This window comes from Mercenaria mercenaria, chromosome 13, assembly GCF_021730395.1.
Source record: "Mercenaria mercenaria strain notata chromosome 13, MADL_Memer_1, whole genome shotgun sequence".
NCBI classification, from domain to species: Eukaryota; Metazoa; Mollusca; class Bivalvia; order Venerida; family Veneridae; genus Mercenaria; species Mercenaria mercenaria.
The window spans coordinates 28550567-28571190 of record NC_069373.1 but is presented as its reverse complement, the minus strand read 5'-3'; the positions used below and the strand labels follow the sequence as shown (position 1 = coordinate 28571190).

Genomic DNA, 20624 nt, shown 5'->3' with positions numbered 1-20624 from the left:
TTCTGTCTTTTTTAGCTCGTCTGATTTTTTTTTTTTTTTTTTAAATCTACGAGGTATTATCCTCACTGGATTGTCAGTGTTGGTTAAAATTTTTGTTTAGGTCCACCTGTGCTCAAAAGCTATAAGAGCTAGAGTTTTGAAACTTTGCACACTTGTTTATCATCATAAGCTGACTTAGTAGGCCAGGAACCATAACTCTAACCTGCATTTTGTCAGAATTATGGCCCTTTTCGTACTTGGAAAATCTGAACTCTTAACCCTTTCCTTACTTATTGTCCAGCACTAGCAGTAGAGCGATGGCGCCCACAGCCAGTGCTCTTCTTTTACCATTGTAGGTGGGTCAGTGTGTAGGTTCAGAATTTAGAATAAGAATGGCTTAAATATAACCACCATTATTAAAAGACAATGCAATGCAAGCTTGAGGGTCAAGGTCGTGCTTGGCTGTGAACTTACTGTTACAGTAATAGTGTTCAAGTTCATGGCGGAATTTCAGAACACTTGTTATGCAAAAGGTGATGATGAGTGGGCATGAATAATGTCAACAGCTATTCATAGTGCATGACTGAATGAAATATTGGTGCATGATGGAAGATAGATTACTGCTTGTTTAATAGTATCTATTTATAGAACTTGGTGGTTTAGGTGAGAAATGTGCAGTTGAAATGGATTGGTATATATTCCCATTCATGACCGTGTTTAGTTCTTATAGTACACCTTTGGGTAGGATATAACATGTACAATGGATTTTTAGCTCCACTATTTGGAGAATAATGGGGCTATAATAATAATAAATCTACTCGCCCCGGCATCGGTGTCGGCATGACCTTTCTTGGTTAAAGTTTTTCGGCAACCTAGGTTTTTCTATCATATCTTTGTTACTGTTGCTTGTATCTTACTGTAATTTCACATTGTCGAGCATACAAAGTATGTGCAGGGGCTGGGCCCATTATACCCAAGGTCTATGTCACCAAGCTGTTATACTTAGGTTAGTTTTAAGGTTAAAGTTTTTCGGCAACCTTTGTTTTTCTGTCATATCTTTGTAATTACTGCTTATACAGCCGGCGAACGATAATAAAAATGGCGCGAAAATGTTAGGCGAGTCTAAGACAGATAAGTTAGGTTGGTCAGATGTCATGGTAAATTAGATAGGAATTTGTATGATACTTGTTAAATGGAAATCAACATTTACTTGATTGGCGAAATAACCCAGGTGGCTAAGCTGTCGGTTTTCAAATGCAGTTCGAAATATAGCACGAGTTCGAAACTCGCAAGAGGTTTATTTTCTAAAGAAAAGTTTTATGTAGCACTGCTTTATGTTTGTTTTATTTCAGTTTGGTTCTCAGTTTGTTGTCTCTTTTTTACTTTTTATCTTATTACGTTTATTTCTTTTTTTTCTCTTTTTTTCTATTTTGTTTTAACTTGTTTTAATATCTATGGAATTTTAATCAGTAAACTTCATTTCATTTCCGGCTTGTCCGCTGTATCTGTTGCAGAATTGTCAGTTGTGTCCGTTTCAGAGTTTCAGAATAATGAAATCGCTTATCAGAAGCTTTTTTCAATGTTCGCCATTTCGAGCTATGGAATGGTATGTTAGTGTATAATGTGGGGGTAATGTACTTACATTCAATCGGTAAAAATTGGACTTTCACAAAGTACCCATGTATGCTGCATTACCGTATTATTTTTAAAGCCAGTTGAAAACCCGGTATTGTATCTATGCTGAAAAAAGGTAAAAAGTATACTTCAACCGAGTATCGGACCTCGGATGTCATACCTAGCGGCCTAAACTATTGCGCTAATACAGTACTTCGTTCAACGAGTCTCAGTTTGAGATACTAATCCATATCGTCTATGCGTGATTTACCTAAACTGGTACATAATAAGATCGTCTGCGTTTGTTTACAAATATCAAATTATCGTTCGATTACTGTATCTTACTTTAAGTTCGAATAAACCTTGTCCAGCATACAAATAAAGCATGTGCAGGGGCATGGCCCATTATACCTAAGGTCAAGGTCACCAAGGTGTTATACTTAAGTTATTTTTAAGGTTAAAGTTTTTCGGCAACCTTTGTTTTTCTGTCATATCTTTATTACTATTGCTTATATCTTACTGTAACTTCACATAAACATTGTCCAGCATACAAACAAAGTATTTGCAGGGGCTGGGCCTATTATATCGAAGGTCAAGGTCACCGAGGTGTTATACTTGGAATTATTTTCATATTAATTTTTCGAAAACTTCGTTTATAGACATATCTTTGGTACTTTAAAAGATAATGACTTGAAATAAAAAACATTTCTTGATAATCATCATGTGCATGTGTGGTTACAATTCCCATAACTCTAATTGTATTTTTGACAGAATTATGCCCCTTTCATACTTAAAGTTTTTTGGCAATCTGCTTTCTCGATATAACTTTAGTACAATATAAGATAATGACTTGAAACTTAAAATGTATCTTTATCATCATCATCTGCATACGTGGTAACAATGCCCATAACTCTGATTTGTATTTTTGACCAAATTATGCCCCTTTCATACTTAAATGTTTTGACAGAACTTTGTTTTCTGGACATAACTTTGGTATTATATAAGATAATGACTTGAAACTCAAAGTATATCTTTACCATCATCATCACCCCTTCAATACTTGACCTTTAACGCCTCTGAAAAGTAGTGTCCTGTGATATCTTGGTGTATCTTCTTTTTAAAGTAGAGGTCTCATATTTAGACATAAATTCATTTTACTATCAAATCGCCAAATAGTGGAGCACACTGTCTAACTAACAGCTCTTGTTCTTTTTGGTCTGGTGCCAGTGTTGACTCAACCATTTGCGCTCAGTATACATGTACATTATACTAGTTGAATAAATTAAAGTGAAACTCATTTTAACAATATAAATTCTGACATGCCCTCTTATAATCAATAGTTAAGCAACCTTTTTCTGTAAGACTTACTTTGAGCTAATATTAATCTAATGTCTCTAGTTTACAGTATTGATCACTTAGACCTGTTAAATGCTTGCCGCTGACAACAATTGTACCTGTCGATCAGTATACAGAATGACCTATGACCTTCTTAAAATATGAACCATTTAATGTAAGCTTAATGCCAGACTTAAGTAGATAATCCAGATAAAATTGTGTAAAATATTTGATCCTGTGATTTCTGTAAAATTGACAAACTTCGTTAGAAAATTAATTTTAGAATATATTTAGGATAAATTGTTAAAGTTAAATCTTTCCTATTAGAGTTATATCTAAAATGAATTACATTTAAGTTTCATATTTTCGATCAATACAATATTACTAACCAAAAATCAATTGTGTTTATTAAATAATGATGTGATTAAAATCAGAATAACAAAATTGCAGTGTTATACATCTGTAATAGTAACTTACAAATGCCCACCTTATGTCGACTAAACCTTGAAGTAACCGTTCCATGTTCTAGTACTTTACACATGGCTTACATACACTGCCATAGATACAGCAATTGGAGACAGTCGGTTTAATTGAATGAGAAACCAGTTTAAATTTGAAGAATAAACAGCACTGTTCGATAAAAGTGTTGATACAATTTCATAGCTATTTACTTGGAATGATTGTTTGAAGGTGTAAGTGGAACCAGGCACAGGGTGTGCTTCCTTAAAAACAATTACCTGCATTGGATTTTATTTATTTACATACTTTATCGAAAAAAACAGAGATTCAATCAACTGATTACTGCATTTTATTGTGCGATTTATGTGTTTACTGTTATATTGAAAGTGGTAATTTATTAGATGTCTTGTTGATAGGGGTAATAGAAAATAGGAGATTGTCTCATATTGAATATGTTAAAGATTTGACAGGAGTTTGAATGGAGAAGGCGTGTAGAAGATAGAGTTACAATATATTGAAAAGATAATTAACTATTTTTGTAACAGGAGAAACCAAATAAATTAAAAGAATAATTGATAAACACTTGGATTTCGGTGTGTTCTTGTCCAAAATATGGAAATTTGAAGCTGCTGCATTACACTTGCTGCTGTAATTAACTGTTTAATGCATTGAGTATACAATCTGTGATTTGATTGAGGCTAAATTGGCAGACATTCTGTGAGACATGCCAAAGAAAGGAAATCCTACGCATAGTGATAGCAACTTTAAAAAACCTAAACCGTCTCCTAGGATTAAGTTATTCAAGGAAGACAGACATAACTTGTTTGATATACTGAAGGATGCTGATAAACCTGTTGCTAGGGGTAAGGCTTTTCCTTGTCATTGTTCAATGGAATAAGCTGCAACAATGTATTTATTGTAATATATATGTGATTACTTTTAGACAGTCTGGGTGGGAAGTAAGCACTAAATGAAACATTTAATTAGTACTGGTACAGTGTAAGCTTAGCTAATCTCTGTTATATATAAACTGCCTTAGTAAAAAATTTTTTATTATTTTTTTTTTTGGTTGGATTTAACGTCGCACCGACACATGATAGGTCATATGGCGACTTTCCCGCTTTAATGGTGGAGGAAGACCCCAGGTGCCCCTCCGTGCATTATTTCATCACGAGCGGGCACCTGGATAGAACCACCGACCTTCCGTAAGCCAGCTGGATGGCTTCCTAACATGAAGAATTCAATTTTTAGTTTGACTACGAAGTATATAGAGAGCTATCCTACTCAACCCAGTGTCAGTGTAGGCATTGGCGTCCGTCCTGCATCCACCTTGGTTAAAGTTTTGATGCACTTTCTCTTTTAATATCTCTGTAATTCCTTGATGGATTTGTTTGACACTTAAAATAGATATTCCTCATCATCACCCACATTATGTGGCACAAGAGCCATAACTCTAACACCAATTTTTCTTGAATTATTCCCCCTTTTTTACTTGGAATTTCAGTTTAAAGTTCTGATGCACTTTCACTCTATCACAGTTATTAGTGAATGGATTTGATTCAAACTTATTTTCATATGACACATGGTCCATAACTCTGGCAATAAATTTTTCATGAATTATGCACGATTTTTACTTAGAATTATGTCTTCTACCATACAGTGGTATGGGAGATACAATGATCTACTCCTGTCTCTGTGTGTGTGTTTGTCTGTCACAAATTTTGTCCACACTTTTAAGTCGAACTTCACCAGACTTGAACAAAATGTGTTTGCCAATAAGTCCTCGGCCAAGTTTGATAACTAGCCAAATTGGCCCAGGCACGTCGGAATTATGGCCCTTGAAACTTGTTTGTGATAATCAAAGCACTGAAAGTCTGATAAGGCAGTTGTTGGAGACATGGGCTTTCTCAAAAGCAGCTCTAGTTTTAGGTTAATTTTGAGGCATTTCTCTGTTATTACTGAAGGGATTTGATTCAAACTTAAAAGAGGTGTTCCCAATCATCAGATACATCATATGACACAAAGATTGTAAGTCATGTACCAATATTTTATGAATTTCGCCCCTTTTTATAGTTAGATTTTCAGGTTAATTTTGATCACTATACCTTTGTTATTATTTAATGAATTTGATTCAGACTTAAAATACTTATTCCATATCTGATTGTCCCCATCATATAACACAAGGTCAGTAACTGTGTTGTAAATATTTGATGAATTGTGACCCCTTTTTGCTTAGAATTTCAGTTTGATTTTGGTGCCATTTCTCTGTTGTAAATAAATGAATTTGATTTAGACTTAAAATGTATTTTTTTTTCCACATCATCATCCACATCATATAATAAAATGGTCCATAATGGATGGCTCCAATAAGTTACGAATTATACCCCCTTGTTTAGTTAGAATTTCAGGTTCAAAGTGATGAGGCACTTGAGCTGAATCTCAGTTATTACTTAATAGATTTGATTTAAACTGAAATAGTTGTTCCAAGTCACAAGTCAAAAGATATGACACATAGAGCATTACTCTTGCAGAAATTTTCCATGCAGTATGTCTGGTTTTTAGCTCGACTATTCGAAGAATAGTCTAGCTATTCTACTAACCCTGGCGTCGGCGTCGGCGTCACACCTTGGTTAAGTTTTTGCATGCAAGTACATACAGCCATCAATTAAAGGCATATAGCTTTGAAACTTATTTTATCTTTTTCTAGGTCAATTACCAACTTCTCTGGGTCAAGTCCCATAACTCTGACATGTATTTTGAGCAAATTATGCCCCATTTTGGACTTAGAAAATTTTGGTTAAAGTTTTACATGCAAGTTACTATCTCCAAAACTAATGCAGACATTGATTTGAAACTTCACATGTGTCTTCGGGGTTATAAAACTAGTTGATAGCAGCAAGTCCCATAACTCTGACCTTCATTTTGGCCAAATTATGCCCCCTTTTGGACTTAGCAAATTCTGGTTAAAGTTTTGCGTGCAAGTACATACAGCTATTTCTAAAAGGCATATAGATTTTAAACTTATTTTTTCTTTTTCTAGATCAATTACCAACCTCACTGGGTCAAGTCCCATAACTCTGACATGTATTTTGGGAAAATTATGCCCCCTTTTAGACTTAGAAAATTTTGGTTAAAGTTTTACATGCAAGTTACTATCTCCAAAACTAATGCAGATATTGATTTGAAACTTCACATGTGTCTTTGTGGTTATAAAACTAGTTGATAGCAGCAATGCCAAAACTCTGACCTTCATTTTGGCCAAATTATGCCTCCTTTTGGACTTAGCAAATTCTGATTAAAGTTTTGCGTGCAAGTACATATAGCAATACTAAAAGGCATATAGATTTGAAACTTTTTTTTTCTTTTTCTAGATCAATTACCAACCTCACTGGGTCAAGTCCCATAACTCTGGCATGTATTTTGGGCAAATTATGCCCCCTTTTGGACTTTGAAAATTCTGGTTAAAGTTTTACATGCGAGTTTCTATCTCCAAAACTAATGCAGATATTGAATTAAAACTTCACATGTGCCTTCGGGGTTATAAAACTAGTTGATAGCAGCAAGTCCCATAACTGATATGCATTTTGGTCAAATTATGCCCCCTTTTGAACTTAAAACTCTTTAAATATTTAACCTTTTTGGGTAATATTTTCCTGCTTCTGGGACAATATTTTGAATAGTCGAGCTTGGCTGTCTTACGGACAGCTCTTGTTATACCCCCACCAAACATGTTTGGAGTGGGGTATATAGGAGTCAGTTTTGTCGCATCACGTCCTGTCCCGTCCCGTCCCGTGTTCCACCTCATCACCCACATCATGTGACACAAGGTGCATAACTCTGACACCAATTTTTCTTGAATTATGTCCCCTTTTACTTAGAATTTAAGGTTAATTTTGATGTATTTTCACTATATCTCATTCTGATTGGCTTAGAGCCAAAGGGAAGTAACCTTTTTAAACTTTTGTACTGAGTTTCTTCCCCTTAAATTCCAGGAATTAGTCTATTTTTAGAAATCCTATTTTTAGATTTTCAGTATTTTTGGTATTTTTCTAACTTTGTTATTATCAGTCCTATGTAAAAAATAAATACATTTTTCTGTGGTAACATGGGTCGGTAAGACATTTTTTTGTATTCACTTTTAGTGTATCTCTATTAGAAATTTTTTATATTTACCTCATTCTCTCATCCAGGGCACATAATTATACTAGTATTACTTATAGATGAAGTACTCCATAGACAAGTAAACTTCTTTTTAAGTATTAAGCTTTTTTGACATTTTTATATTATTCTAAGTATTTTTAAGATTACTTATGGTTGCCATTCTTCTGTGACAAGACCGTATGGTGGAAGTATGAGTCACTCCTGTGACAGTTCTAGTTATTCCTTTTCTAATGCTGGGGTTGTGCTTACTGGCTTGTTTTTATTGTAAGTAACAAGTAATTGTGATGTTACTGAACCAGCTCTGCTATTCTGTTTGTAACATCCAACAAGCATGGATATTGTTCTTCAGTGTTAGTGCAAACATCTAGATGATTATGGTTACATAGTAAGTGAAGGGAAAACACAAAACACTACCAATTCATACATTTCCATGATATATGAACTTCTCAATAATTAATCTTTTTTGTATTTTTTTGTGTTTTTCTTTTTTGCAAGTATTGCGCTTTACTGCACTGAAAGCTCTGCTATAATTTTAGAAAATATGGATCATACAGTTCTGACAACTTGTTCTAGAACAATTATGTAATCTTCTTGTACATGTGCCTGAGAACCAATTGCCACATTTGCCATTTTCCTTTTGTAAATTTTAAACCTGTGTAATGAAAGTGAAATGTAGCAATATTTGTTCAGCTTAAAAAGGTTTTTAATCTGTATTAAGCCAGATAAAGAATCAATTCTTTTAGCATATTATAAGCCTGTTCTTTATGATCGATAAATTTCTGTATCGCCACTTAGAAATTCTAAATTCGTTCAGATCTTTCTACTTTTTTGCGGTATCAAGCTTTTTGTTCTGGTTATTGAAATTAAATTTGTCTTAATGATTATAAGCCTAATATTTACTTAATGTAGGAAAGTAAAATGGATACTGAATATTAAAAAAACAAGGACAGAAGTCCAACAGGAGAAGTCAAGTCTTAAACAGATTAATAAAGTCTTTTTGAAGTAGGACAAAAACGAAGTAGGACAAAAACGAAGTAGGACAAAAACTGATGGTATTGGTATTGCTGCTCTGTTGCCTTTTCTACTTATATAATGAGGGTTAATGCTTTACATTTTAATGGTAAAACAAATATTTAGTTTAGACTGGTTGTAAGTAATCTTGTAAGCTAATTTCATTTGAATATTTAAATAGGTAAACATACAAGGCAAATATGGTAGTTCTATAATATGTAAATCATTTTTCCATGCCTGCTTATTGCCAGCAATGGTTCAGAATTAAAAATAACTGAAATTAGAATTGAAATATGCACAGAATGTTACATTTTGTTTGCTGTTTATAAATTAATGTATATTTATAGGTAATACTTTCATTAAGACCAGATCAAACAAACAGAATAAATAATGCCACCTGTTAAACAAATATTTTTGTAGCTAGGGTCTACCTGTCTTCAAATGAAATATCTAAATCACTTTCAGACAGGTTTTTAAATGGTGGCTGTTAAAGCTTAACCCTCCATTTAAATGTACTTATTACAACATTAGATGTTTTCAAGCTGCAAATAATGACCAGGATATGACGGTTTGTATACAATGATTACAGGAGTTATATAAATGTTTATCAGTGGCACAAAAATTTGAGGGAAGCCTTTTGAAGTTAAACCTACGCAGAAGCTAACATTTGTTTAAACTTTCCATTTGTAATGCTTGTGTCAATGTTTGATATTGTTACGTACAGTAAATCTTTAAATGGAAAGAAATGCACTTTCTAAGTTATATATTTTGCAACCTTTTTGTCATTAACGTGTTTATGATATTTGCATAAGTTGCAAAGGTTATCTCATTACTTTCAAGTACTTAGATTGCACAATCATGAATTATGATACTTTATAGCCCAAAGTATTTTAGGTATATCTGTGAAACATGAAGAAAGAAAGCAAATTACAAGAATATCATGACAACCAAATTGCTGTTGAGGCTTCATTATATTGCATCTGTTCTTAATGAAAACGAATATATTCTTGCCAGCTTATCAAGATCTTAGGTTTTATGTGCAAACAAAATCCATTGTGAAAGATACAGCAGCAAAGTTCTGTTCTTCATGGTTCTAGAAGTCTTAACAACAAGCAAAATCACTGGTTCAGAGAAACAGAATGAAAGTGGCATCATTCTGTCCTTGATGCAGAGAGGAATGAAATCACCATATATCTTTGGTAACAGAAAACTTCAAAAGTGGCAAATTCTTCATGTATATTTTAAACCCGACTTTGGGGCCATTACTTTAAAATGCAATTACAGCTACATTGCGAATTGTTCAGTTACCGTATAACCCCGTTTAATCACCCCCGGGGGCGATGCATTTTACGAAAAATTTGATCCAAACAATGTCAGTAACTCGTATAAACACTAGTGATGGGCAAATCGGCTAGATTTGCCAACCGATTAATCGACATAATCGGACAAGCCAACCGATTCGATTATTCGGATATAATCGAATAATCAGTTACTCTAGTTGCATATCTATAAGTTCACCTCACAATGTATGTTTTATGTCATTACTTAAGAAAAGAACCTTACAGACATCAAATATCCTATTCCTATTGTATCCCATCATAAATACGAGTAAGTTAACAGCATAGAAGTAAAATATCCGTGAAGATAGTAAACTTCAAATCAGGTACTCGTCTTAATTTTACCAGGGACTTATCCAATGATATTGTGTTATTGAATTAAAATTTGGAGCAAAAAAGTACTAACGATCAATTAATTCTTACTGAACGACTGGAATGATTTCAATCCCACAAAATCAAAAATTGAAAATACATTTGCTAATATGCTTGCGTAAGCCTTACGTCATGCTATGCATACTGCAATACTAATATCAAGAGTTTAGGTTGATGGTTTTCCCTGCTTAATTTTGTAAAAGCCATATATCTTCCAAAATCTGGGTTATCACAGATGACATCGATTTCTTTCGACACTTTGGAGGCCGCCATTTGTACGTAGAGTAGTTTCTCTTGGCATAATTGCCTCAAAGAACCGTAAATACCAGAAAGAAAAATGTCAGAAACAACTAAATTATCCGTTTAGGGTGCCAAGTAATTAATCAGTCAGGGAAAAGTGAAGTCAGCGATCACGCTCATGAATGCAACGCCGACGAATATTCGATTGTCGCCGCATCACTAATAAACACCCCCCACTTTTCATCCCAATTCATGCACTGACATAACCCGATACGTCATCGTGCTAAGAATCTGTGTAAAGTCGCGTGCTGAGTGAAGTGATCCGAGTTAAATTCGATCAATACTTGCACACAGTAGATTTATTTGTGCGATGCCTGTTAACTTGTTTAAAAGTTTGTGTTAATAAAGTGTGTTTTTTTTGAGATTCATTTGTATTGTTATGGAATTGTTATTATCTGGATATTATTGTGTTGGATCTAGGACCAATTTTTGAAGGTAAGATTTTTTTATTTTCCCCAAAAAACGTGGGGGGCGTTAATTAGAGGGGGGCGTTAATACGGGGTTATACGGTAAATTACAATTACATCAATTTTGGAAATGTATTTTACTAAATTACAGTTACTTTGCAAAGTAATCAATTATATTCATGTACAATATTTTTTACCAAATACGAAAACAGCAAGCTTTCTACATTTATGCTGATCATAATATTTTTTCATACAGACTTATTCATTTCAGTTATTTCTAAACTGCATTTTTGCACTTAAAAACACTGACGTCTTAAAAATGTTGTCCTTGAGAGAACAATTCACGCAGTCCTTTTGCATCAGAACTGGTCAGTAGTCTGTAAATGTGTTTGACCCCTTTAAGGGGCTGCCAGAGCTAAAAAAGAAAAACCTTTAAATGACTTCGCGTGACATCAGACTTACTGTAGCATCATTGTGAGGTTTGGCTCCTTTTAGGGACCGCAAGAGCTAAAAACAAATTCTTAGAATTGAACAACTTGAATCTTCATCAAATTTGGTCTGTAGCATCATTATAAGATTTTTTCTCAAATTAAGTTATTAGACCCTTTTAGGTGTCGCAAGAGATAAAGAACAAAATACCTTTAATTGTCTTCTCATGAACCGCTTGATAGAAGTTCATCAAACTTGGGCTGTAGCATCATTGTTCTCTCCCAGTTTTGTTCAAAATCTGAATTCCATAGCATATTTCTTACATTGAAATTTATCACTAAAGTCTTCCACAGTATCGATAGTATTGCAATAAGGAGAATATTTCTGAACCCCGTCACCTGCACCTTTAATTTCCCAGTCTGCTCATCATTCAGAATTGCATCTCACATTCACAAAGATAGGCTTTCTATTGGATTTAAGTCTTACATATATAAACATGAGCAGTCATAGTAAAGACAAATTTGAATCGCTGGTAAGGGAAAAGTGGCAGATTTATTTTATGCCAAATTTTTGGCAAAGTCAAAGGATTAAAGTATCAGATCATCTCTGGTGTAGGAAATGTGAGTACTAATATTATTGTATTATAGAGGGAATGTTTGTTAAAGCCATTCATTTGTGGATAATTAAAGAAATAATACGTTACAAACAGTGATTTGCACGCTCTTAAAAATTTATTCATAGCATCTGAGTGACAGTGAGTTTACACAAGCCTGCCCGCCTAGCTCAAATAGGGAGAGTGCAGATCTATGGATCATGGGGGCGTGAGTAAGATCCCCAGATAAAGTGTATGTTCTCAGTGAAGATTTAATTAAAGACATTGTATATGAAATCATTTGTCCTTTGCCTCTGATGTATTTTGGGAAGTTTGCAGTTACTTGCGAAGGACAGGTTTGTACAAAATACGGGAACACTGGTTAAGTTAATTGCCTACCGTTACATATCTGAAACACTGTTGGAAAACACAAAAACAAATTCAGTCAAGAAAAAATTCCTATTAGAGATATATTATTTTGATTGTAACGAGATATGAAGAATTATTATCTACATCCTAGTCACAATCTGCCAAATATTTGCCTGTTTTTTTGTTGTTTTCTGTTCCAATGTGCTGCTGTGGCGCTATGACATACATACTCTGATTTTGTGTTATTTAGTTACACACGTCAGTTTAAGAATCAGTCTTCACTACTTTCATGTATTAATGAATGGCATTGTTTGTGCGACTGTCAACTTTTTCTGTTTATGCATGCCAAGTCAAAAAGTTTGAAGCTTATAGCTTTCAAGCTTTAAAGACTAAGTAATGCTTGAGGATGCTCCGTATTGTTTTTGGGATCAAAGTGACAGTGGTCCTGAGACTGAAAATGGTTTCCTGAATAAATCATAAGTATAACATGACTTAAACTCCACAAAATGACGAAGTAACAGTCTAGAGGAAGATTGCAACAGATTTTTTAGTCAAAGGCTCAAAGGTCAATGTCACAGGGACCTGATAATTTCTGGATTGTTTTTGTTTTCGGTTTCTAAATTACAGAGTAAAACAGGTACAGCTTTAATCAGAAATTCGCATCAGTACAATGTGACTGTTGACATTTCTGTACTGGATACATTATATTCCCTACTGGACAATACAACAAATTTGATTTGAATCTCCATGCTAAGTAAAAAGTCTTTGACCAATATCTGCATGAATATCAACATCAGTAAATGCTTAACACCATGTTTTATATATGTTTAAAAGAATGAATTGTGTCCGCAGGATTGTTTTTCTATTTTACCGAGAAAAATAAACAAAGAATATTTAACATTTTCAGCTCGTCCAATATGTTTCTTCAAATGGCCACTTGTCATATAATATTGCCGTAATGTACAATTTTTAATAACTTAATACTAATAGTCAGATATATATCGAGGGCTCAGCGCGAAACTATTGTAACTTACATTCTTGAAATTGTTCAGGAGAAGGAAAAAACTGTTTCTTTTTTTAAAAAATTCATAATATTAGATAAGATTTAAGTATACTGTGTAAAAATGTTATTCATTTAGCTATTGAGAGCTGAAACCATGATAATATTGTTAATTTTTGATAAATTTGGAATAATGTCACTTACAATACTTTCACGCTGAAAATCCAATATGAATGCCTACAAAATTTAGCGTGAAACTATGGTAACTGACTTTTTTTCTAACAAATACAAAATGTGATATTGTTATCCATCTCAGTGTCTGAAGTTAAAAACCAGAATGCTTTTAATGAGTAAAAACAAATTTCAAGGCAAGTCACTTACAATAGTTTTGCCCTGAAAATCCAACAATGAGAACCATAAATCTCAGCGCGAAACTATTGTATCTGAACTTTTTTGTCTGACAATTTCACCCTAGTTTTGAACCTTCAATTACTTTCATACTGTTTTAGTTAAAAAAAAATGTAATGATTTTGAAGGGGTCAAAACCAAATATCTTTTCTTCAGTAGTATGCTAAATTAATCTATTTCCATTCTACTATTTTATGTAGAATTTATACGTTTGCTTCACACATTATGAACAGACAATCAAACTAAAAGTAGGTATCTCGCATGTTTGTTGTGATACAACATTTGTATACAAATGGTATTTCAATATTGTGATAGAATATATATACATGAAAATAAAAATAAAATATTTTGTTGACCATGATGATAATACACAATCTTATCCAGTATGGCTTTGAATAACACTGTAAAAGCAAGAATAAGAGCTATCAAATACACCAAAGTGGGGAATTTTCCAACAAATTCTAATAACAGCTAGCTAGCAGGAAATTCAAGGGTGTAAACTTAAATGACAAAAGATGCATACTAAGCACAGAGTTCTGTCTCATTTTGTTATTCACTGCTAAGCATTACAAAACCTGTGAAGTAACATTATTTGAATCAGCAAAGAACAAAGCTCAACTACAATAGTTTAATAATAGTTTAGCTTCCAGTTTACTTAATTAAAAAAAAGAATTAATATACAATGTACCTCACCTAAGCTATTTTTCTCTCAAGTCTTAAAAATAATTCCCAGAAGATCACGGGAAAGTATAAAATAAAATTCCTTTGCTGCGACAGTTTTTTAAGAGACACAAGAGCTGTCACAGGAGTGACAAATAATACCCCCACAATACGGCCTTGTCACAGAAGTATGGCAAATTTTAAGTTGGAAAGGGACCATAACTGCGTCAAAAAATAGGTGGTTTGTAGTCGAAGTCAAACCTGTATTTCGTGAGGTAAAACTTGTGTACCAAGATTTATTTATATATAATAAATCGATCAAGCCTTTCATGAGTTATTGCCCAGAAACCATGAAAACAGACAGACCGATAAGTTTATTCCTATAATACCTCCCACTTTGTGTCAATTCGCCGTAAAACCCAACTCACTCACTCACTATATACCATCCCCCACCTAACTTTGTTTGTGGGGGTATAAAAATGTGTATAAGCAAACATCATGATTTTGAGTATTCCTTATAAAATTTGAAATAAATTGCAGAGCATTAGATTTTAATGCCCCCCTTCGAAGAAGAAGGGGTATATTGTTTTGCAGATGTTGGTCGGTCTGTCTGTGTCATTTCTCAACTGGTTAAGCACTGGGTACATCTGAAGTACATGGAGAACGGCTTAGCAAACTGACATTGTGGACAGACCCTTTAAACTTATGGTCTTTATTATTTGATGAAATTTCAACAAATGAAGTCCATTCCAATGGACCTTTTGTTCACTTGTGTCAAATTCAAAATTGTTCAGTTTATCTGCCAAAAAAGTCATTTAAGAGACTAACCATTTGAACTTTTGTGGGGTGGGGGCTGAGATTTTACTCTGAGTCAAAATTTTATTTTCTTCGCTTTCTATTAAAGTCAGAATTTTTTTTCCACAACTTGAAGGTCAAAATATTTTTTTCTAGAGTAATTAAACCAGAGGTTTTTTGTTCAAAATAGTTTTTGTTATTAAAAAACAAAAAAACAAAAAAACAACAACACACACACGATAAAGAAATACATTCTGTTCTGTATTGAGTAATTTGCTTTAGAAGGTACACATGAAATATCTTAAAATACAAATCCCTTTGATTTTTATAATTATTTAATTCTTATACTTCTATACGCAAAATGGTTAAACAAGGTGATCGGTAACACTGACAGATGTTCCATGAAATTACAGTAACAAAAGGGGCTTTACAGACACGGAGGTTGTGTTAAGGAAAAATGTGGTCGAGTTGTGGTACTTTAATACTACACTCCAAAGCCTGGGAAGCCGTTGATAATATTTTGTTTGTCAGAATAAATCATACCTAATATCTATGCATTAAATATCCCGATTAATTTGCGCTAATCGGTGTTAATTGGCATTCATCGTGTTTCTGATATTATCAATGCCTGGGGAAATCTGAAGGAGTTTCCATGTCACTACTGATTATCCATTTTCTGTAAATAACCTAATTAACAATTGATCATATTTGTGCTTGTTTGAAATGAAAACGAGGCAATGCTGCCAAAAATTAGGCAATTTTCATAGATAATTAGGTCTGCATTAACATAACATCTTTCAATTTGATAGCTATAATGACGCACATTTAAGTTTATTCTGACATATTTAATAGTCATTACAACTTGCTGGAAAAACTGTGGTAGGTACAAACTGGTGTATGTCTATGACCTGGAAATGTTCCGAAACCTTCGTAAGTACATGATTCCGATCTGTCTCTTCCGTGAGAATTCTGTTTCTATTTTTGGATTATTGCTTTCAGAAGTTATCGTTCTTTATCATACACCAGCATATCTCGAGTGTAATATAGGTGGTGCTGCGGTCAAAAAACAGGCTTCCCCAGGCTGTCAATTTGCAGGTAGAAACAAGGAGCTGTGTTCAATAAACGCTTGATGCCCCCGGTGGCATCCTTGTCGATAGATTTTGCACCAAATTGAGGTCAGGGTCAAGGTCAAACTGAGGTCAGGTGATGTTTGAAGATGAGGAATGGTCACAGTTTACATCTGTATTAGTATCAACTCATTCTTGTAAGCAGTATTGATGTTAGATGAAACGGTCCCACTTGGTTAACCAAGAGATAGCCCTTAAAAAGCAACCTAAGTCCAAAATGAGGTCAAGGTCAAACTGAGGTCAGGTGATGTCTGAAGATGAGGAATGGTCACAAGTTACATCTCCATAACTATCAAGTCATTCTAGATAAGGGTATTGATGCTAGACGAAACGGTCCCATTTGGTTAACCTCGTACGGATTAACGGACGGACAGGACAATCACTATATGCCTCCCGCATCAGTAGATGCCGGGGGGGCATAAAAAATTGTTAAAAATTGTCAGACTGGATTCCCAGGCTATGCACTCACCTCCCTCTCTCGGATCTCTATTAATATGGAAAGTATGAGGGGAAATATTTGAACTGTACAAGTAGCTCTGGAGCACTGTGATATATATTTGGAGAAATTAATAATATTCTAGTTTGGAATTATCACGCCCAGGCCTTTGTACTTAATAGGTCATTCTGCTAATAGCTACCTGTACCTGTTTTAGCCTATATTTTTTAATGATTGCTTTTAGGTTAAACAAAGGTCAAAATTATTTTAGAATTTATTCAAGGTACAAGCAGTCATGTTGGTAGTGTAAAACAAGGGCTGTCCGTAAGACAGCCAATACTCGACTATTTAAATTATTGTCCCAGAAGCAGGAAAATGTTACCCTTAATGTTAAAATATCTATAGAATTTCAATCCCGTATCTGCATTAGTTTTGGAGATAGTAACTTGCATGCAAAACTTTAACCAGAAGTTTTATATTCAAAAGGGGACATAATTTGACCAAAATGCATGTCAGACTTATGGAACTTGATGCAATCAACTAGTTTTATAACCCCAAAGGCACATGACTGTGAAGTTTCAATTTGATATCTGCATTTGTTCTGCAGATAGGAACATGCATGCAAAACTTTAACCAGAATTTTCTAAGGTCTTAAAGGAGGCATAATTTGCCCAAATTACATGTCAGAGTTATGGGACTTGACCCAGTGAAGTTGGTAATTGATCTAGAAAAATTAAAAATAAGTTTCAAATATATATGCCTTTAAGTAATAGCTGTATGTACTTGCACGCAAAACTTTAACTAGGATTTTCTAAGTCAAAAAGGGGGCATAATTTGCCCAAAATACATGTCAGATTTATGGGACTTGACCCAGTGAAGTTGGTAATTGATCTAGATAAATTAAAAATAAGTTTCTAATAAGTATACTAGTGTGTATCATTTTTATCGAAGTTGGGGTAGGGGTGCCAGGGTGGGGAGATCGTGGAAGGAGGCCCCAGCCTGCAAAACTTTGGTATTTAAACCCAAAGTCCTGCAGTTTTAACAGAAAATTATTTCTGTCATCAATAGTTTTGCACTTTTTTACCAGAAGACTAGTTCTATTTCAATTGATTTTTTCTATCATAAAGAGTTAAAAAATCATAAGTATTTTTATTTCAGTTTTTTAGTTTGTCTGACTTTAAAAAAAAATCTACAAGATACTGTCGTCACTTGATCGTCGGTGTCTGTGTCGGCGTCAGCGTTGGTTTAAATTTTGTTTAGGTTCACATTTTCTAAAACATTGTAAAAGCTACAGCTTTGAAACTTTGCACACTTTTATACCATCATTAGATGACTATGCAGGCAAAGAAATAAATCTGGTATGCATTTTTTTGTCGGAATTATGGTCTTTTTTGTACTAAGAAAATTTTAGTTTCTTGGATAAAATTTTGGTTATGTCCACCTTTTCTCAGAAACTATAAAAGCTACATCTTTGATACTTTGCATACTTGTTTATCATCATTAGGAGACTATGTAGGCCAAGACCAATAACTCTGATACATGTATGCATTTTGATAGAAATATTGTCTTTTCTGTGCTTATAAAATTTGAGTTTATTGGTTAAAGCTTTGAAACTTTACACAACTGTTTATCATCATTAGGGGACTATGTAGGCCAAGACCCATAACTGTGATATGCATTTTGTTAGAATTATGGCCCTTTTTGTACTTAGAAAATTTGAGTTTATTGGTTTAGCTTTTTTGTTTAGGTCAACTTTTCTAAAAACTATAAGCGGTACAGCTTTGAAACTTAAGAGGACAATGTAGGTATTCAAGAACCATAACTCTAACTTAGATTTTATCAGAATTATGGCCCTTTTTGTACTTAGAAAATTTGAACAAAACTCTTTTCTTAAATATTGTCCAGCACTTGCATACAAGTGTTGCAACCTTTATATGTATGATGGTTGTATTGGATTCTCCCCCAGACAGAAAATTTTGAAATTTGTGCATGCCAAATCCTGAATTCTAATTATGGCAGTATGTTACTTTAGGTGAATTATGTCCAATTGTCCAATTATCCTTGAAAAAAAAAATATACTTTTGTGTAGTATCATTGGTGTTTGTTTCAAAAGTTAAATGCAGAATTCTAGTGAGCTTTTAAGATAAAATTATCTGTATATTCTTAAATAAGAAGGAAAGGTAGGTATAATAGTACTAAATAGGTAATCAAACAGCACTTCCAGACTATTGACGTATAATGGCAAAAAGAAAAAAAAATCCTCATTTTATTCCTAGTTAAATTGGCATTTTCATGTTTTATGTAGCCAACTCCAGTGGACCTATCCTTGACATTCTTGTAGCATTTTCAAGGATATTTTTTGCATTTATAGAAACCTAAACAAACCTTATAACTTATGTGTTCATACCCACATTTTGTATCATAGCTCAGTGTTTTTTCTTAACAAATTTGGTGCAGGTAAATAGTATACACTGACTACAGGGTGCGGTAACTAAAAGTGTGCAGGTATTTAATACCCGCACGCTAGTTACCGCACTGTTGGATAGGAAAGTATGCCAACGTGTCTGGAACAGTAGACAGCGAAGGGTATTTTATTGATTTTCTGCTCTCACATTGGTTTATTTTACCTGGGCTTTACACATTTGTAAAGATTTTACCTGGGCTTTACACATTTGTAAAGCAAGGATTTTAAGTACTCACTGAACTGCTGTATATGGCAATGAGGAACGCCTACAACTACCATATATGGAAGGCTATGATACAAAACAGAAAGAACATTAAAACTCTCGGGTAAACGATTTATACTCGGGGGGCTACGCCCCCTCGTACAAATCGTTTACCCTTGAGTTTCAATGCTCTTTCTATTACTTAGCTGTCAGTTTAGAAGAGATAGTGTTGACCTGTAAGACAAAAAATCTCCCCTGGAAGATCTATACCTGGCGCCTTCTTCTCTTGGTGTTTCTGTGATTTATAGGTCAGCTTGTAATTCTTTTTTAAAAAGGGCCTGTCTATGTGCTACAGTTCTCAGAAGATTGCTAATTGTATAAAGAATATTATAGCAAATAAATAAATAAATAAATAAAAAAGTTCAGCTCCTTTGAAGTCAGTTTTTTTTTCTTCATGCTGAAGCCAGAATTTTTTTTTTTTCCAGCAAATCCAAAACCAATTTTTTTTCTCTCTAAAAAATTCCAACCCCCTAACAGTCAGTCCCGACACACAATATGCAATCTTCAAACCAAAAATACCAACAATGATACAAAAAAAAAAAAAAAATGGAACCTCTAAAAACATGACATTTTAAAGCAAAATGAATTTTGCTAGGTATTGTAACTGACTCAACTAGATTTTTTTCCAGCGCGAAACTATTGTAACTACACTTTTTCCTTTTTTCTCTCTTGTCAGATGAAGAAGCTATTTCTATACCAGTGTACTATATAACAGACCTTGAAATGAATGACAAAAGTACATTAATTATTATATGGATACAGTTACAATACCTTTGTACCAATGTAAAATTTAAAAATCTTTGTGCGAAACTATTGTAAGTGCACTAGTACACTTACAATAGTTTCGCACTGAAAATATAAACAAATTGCACATACAATAAAATGACAAATATCATTTTTCTCCTTTTTTTGTTGGAACTGAACTCCAATATTTTTTCACATATTGGGGGATATAAAAAGATCTATAAATCTGCAAAAAGATCATTTTAGGCCAGAATGTCACTTACAATAGTTTCGAGCTGAGCCCACGATATGCATGTTATATTTTAATACCCTCCATGTTTTGGGGTCTAATTTTTTCTTGGAACTATTTTGACCTGCCAGTCT

General features: G+C 33.8%; 1 protein-coding gene across 3 annotated transcripts in view; it reads left to right on the top strand.

Moving 5' to 3' along the window:
* The window catches only part of LOC123529149 (centrosomal protein of 41 kDa-like), an 83636-nt gene that overhangs the window by 29293 nt on the left and 33719 nt on the right, over positions 1-20624 (top strand). The window contains exon 1 of one of the 3 annotated variants that reach the window (XM_045309369.2): positions 3485-4250. The exons of the other annotated variants lie outside the window; for them this stretch is intronic. Coding sequence (XP_045165304.2) covers positions 4112-4250 — 139 coding nt within the window. The 5' untranslated portion in view covers positions 3485-4111. Of the gene's footprint in view, positions 1-3484; positions 4251-20624 lie in introns of those variants that run through there. 3 annotated transcript variants of the gene reach the window in all.